Source organism: Salvelinus namaycush, chromosome 28 (genome assembly GCF_016432855.1).
Source record: "Salvelinus namaycush isolate Seneca chromosome 28, SaNama_1.0, whole genome shotgun sequence".
NCBI classification, from domain to species: domain Eukaryota; kingdom Metazoa; phylum Chordata; class Actinopteri; order Salmoniformes; family Salmonidae; genus Salvelinus; species Salvelinus namaycush.
Genome location: NC_052334.1, coordinates 29,409,437 through 29,412,153, shown reverse-complemented (window position 1 = coordinate 29,412,153; position 2,717 = coordinate 29,409,437). Strand labels below are relative to the sequence as shown.

Genomic DNA, 2,717 nt, shown 5'->3' with positions numbered 1-2,717 from the left:
AAACAGCTAAAGCCTATGGTTGCCTTAAATATGGCTCCCAATCAGAGACAACAATAACCAGCTGTCTCTAATTGAGACCCAATTCAGGCAACCATAGACTTTCCTAGAAACCTACACTCAACCATAGACACAGCTAGACTACTATACTAAACATAAACCCAACTACTCTAATAAACCCCCTAAACCAGGGGTGTCAAACTCATTCCACGGAGGGCCTAGTGTCTGCAGGTTTTTGGTTTTTCCTTTCAATAAAGCCCTAGACAACCAGGTGTGGGGAGTTCCTAACTAATTAGTGATGTTAATTCATCAATCAAGTACAAGGGAGGAGCGAAAACCCGCAGACACTCGGCCCCCCGTGGAATGAGTTTGACACCTGTGCCCTAAACCTTACAACCACCCTAGATACTACAAAAAACACATACATTCCCCATGTCACACCCTGACCTAACTAAAATAATTAAGAAAACAAAGAATACTAAGGCCAGGGCGTGACAAACAGATAAAACATGACATATACAGGATGTCCATCACTGTGATCAATTTCCAGCACTGGCAGCACATGTATTGAAATGATTACTATATTATTCATTACTTTGGTGAATGTCCCCCTGACACTGGGAGAATTTTTTTACATTTCATTTTGCACATTGTTTATCACACCATAACCATTATGGTTAATGTCTTTACATACTTGCAAATTTAGACCATTGATGAAAAGGACTCTGTCCTTTATATCTTCACATGTACATGTGAATCTTCACTGATGAACTGTGAGGTGTCTTGTGTTAACTAAACAGTGTTTTGTATGTCTTAACACATACGTGTGAACCCAGGCCTGCTCTAGTTAATGTGTGGTGATTATGGGGAGTTAAACGTGGGTGTAGCGAGGTGGGGTGGTAAGGGTGGGCTCTGAGGAGTGAAAGTGTGTCCCTTCTGCAATTGGCTGCGAGTCTAAATGTTTCATTATGCGTCTCATTGTTCCTTTGTTGGGATGGGGGTATAAATGCACCCCTGTAGAGCTGCAGGAGGACAGACCGCTGACGAGGACCAGACATAGCACATCTCCTGCCTTCGTCTGCTGTATCTAGCTATCTACTGAGCTCTGACAGAAGTACGAGTGAGAGAGCATTGGCCCTCAGCGAGCGGTGGGGGAAAAAAAGAGTGAAACATTTTTCAAGAACTTTTCACCAAAGGCTTTGGCTCTAACCTCAGCTGCTTTGGGGATTTAGTTGTCTTTTCTACTTTCGTGTATAACGTTTATTTTTTTACTTATTCAACGGCTGAGATGGATTCTGATGCTGGCTCCAACTCCAGCCGCTCCTCATCTCCAGACCTGGTGGTGGACGACTCCATGGGTAGCTTCTTCTCGAACAAGATGTTTCAGGCCTACTGCCAGGAGGAGGGGGCAGCCAGGGCTGCCGGCCAGGGCAGGGCTGACCACTGTGCTGGGGGAGGCAAGAGCAAGACCCGGGCTGACCTCAAAGAGGGTGACGACGTGCAGGACCTTAGGCTGAAGGTGAATGGCAGAGAGAGGAAGAGGATGCATGACCTGAACCAGGCATTAGACGGCCTGAGAGAGGTCATGCCCTACGCTCAGGGGCCCTCTGTCCGCAAGCTCTCAAAGATCTCCACCCTGCTGCTGGCCCGTAACTATATCCTCATGTTGTCTAGCTCTCTGGAGGAGATGAAAAAGCTGGTTGGGGATGTGTACGGAGGCAGTGGTGCCCAGAGTCGCACCAGCCACCCCCGGATCACCCTTCCGGCCCCCACAGCCCATCTCCCACTGCACCCCTTGGCCCAGAACCTGCACTCCCTGGTTGGCAGTACGGCCTCAGCTCTCCACCACCCCTCACCTCCCTCTGCTCCAGCCCCACACTCACCGCCCTCTGCAAGCTACATGGGCTTCCACCATGCACCGGTACAGAGCCTGTTGAAGGACCCTCTCCACCTAGCCAGCTCCTACAGGCACTTCCCTGGTATGCCCTGTCCCTGCTCGCTCTGCCAGCCTCTACCAACCACCACATCCACCCTGCACAGCTTTTCCATGGGCAAGTGAGCAGGCGACACTTAGGACTGAAGTTGAGGCCCAACCCAGGACAAAGTAGCTCACTGCCAGTGGATTGAGAAAAATCATTGGTTTAACTGTAAAAAAAACACTGGTAGCCTCAGGACCTGTACATATTTTGTATATAGTGTATCTTTTATTGAGTATGCCGCTGCTATTTTTCCAATTGACATGCCTTGTTTATATTGAAAGGATTTAAAATGCACACACAGGGACCATTTCATACTGTTGTTCTTGGAACTAACAGCAAGAATAGCTGCTATGGCTATTCAATATCAGTGTTACTGAAACAAATGACAAAGATGGAAAGTACTGTGTCCTTCTGTGCAAGTGTCCTATTTTCCTAAATTAAACTTTTGATATAAAAAAACTAAAATGTTCTGCTGTTTTACTTGAGACAGTCTATTTACATCAGAAATTGAAATCTATTAACATCTACTTACATTTTATTTGCATCAGACTATTGTGTTTTTGAGCATGTCGTTCATGTTTTTAATTTTCTAATTGGCTATGTAGCAGCACTACAATAGTAAAACATAACTATATTATATTTACCATTGCTGTGCACTGTATTTTAGGGTCTCTCCATGGTAGACCCAGGAGGGTGTAGTAGTTATCGATGCTGAGCAGGGGAGGGGAGGGGTGGGTTTAG

At 46.3% G+C, this 2,717-nt stretch overlaps 1 protein-coding gene across 1 annotated transcript; it reads left to right on the top strand.

Annotated features, from left to right (window-relative positions):
- Positions 1–1,285: 1,285 nt before the first annotated feature.
- LOC120023221 (oligodendrocyte transcription factor 3-like) lies at positions 1,286–2,056 on the top strand. Its single transcript, XM_038967262.1, has one exon. The coding sequence runs from the start codon at positions 1,286–1,288 to the stop codon at positions 2,054–2,056; it is 771 nt and encodes a 256-aa protein (XP_038823190.1).
- The last annotated feature ends 661 nt before the right edge of the window (positions 2,057–2,717 follow it).

What these genes read in the sequence shown, in the direction of transcription:
- LOC120023221 (XM_038967262.1), top strand. Translation starts at nt 1,286, where the DNA reads ATGGATTCTGATGCTGGCTCCAACTCCAGCCGCTCCTCATCTCCAGAC.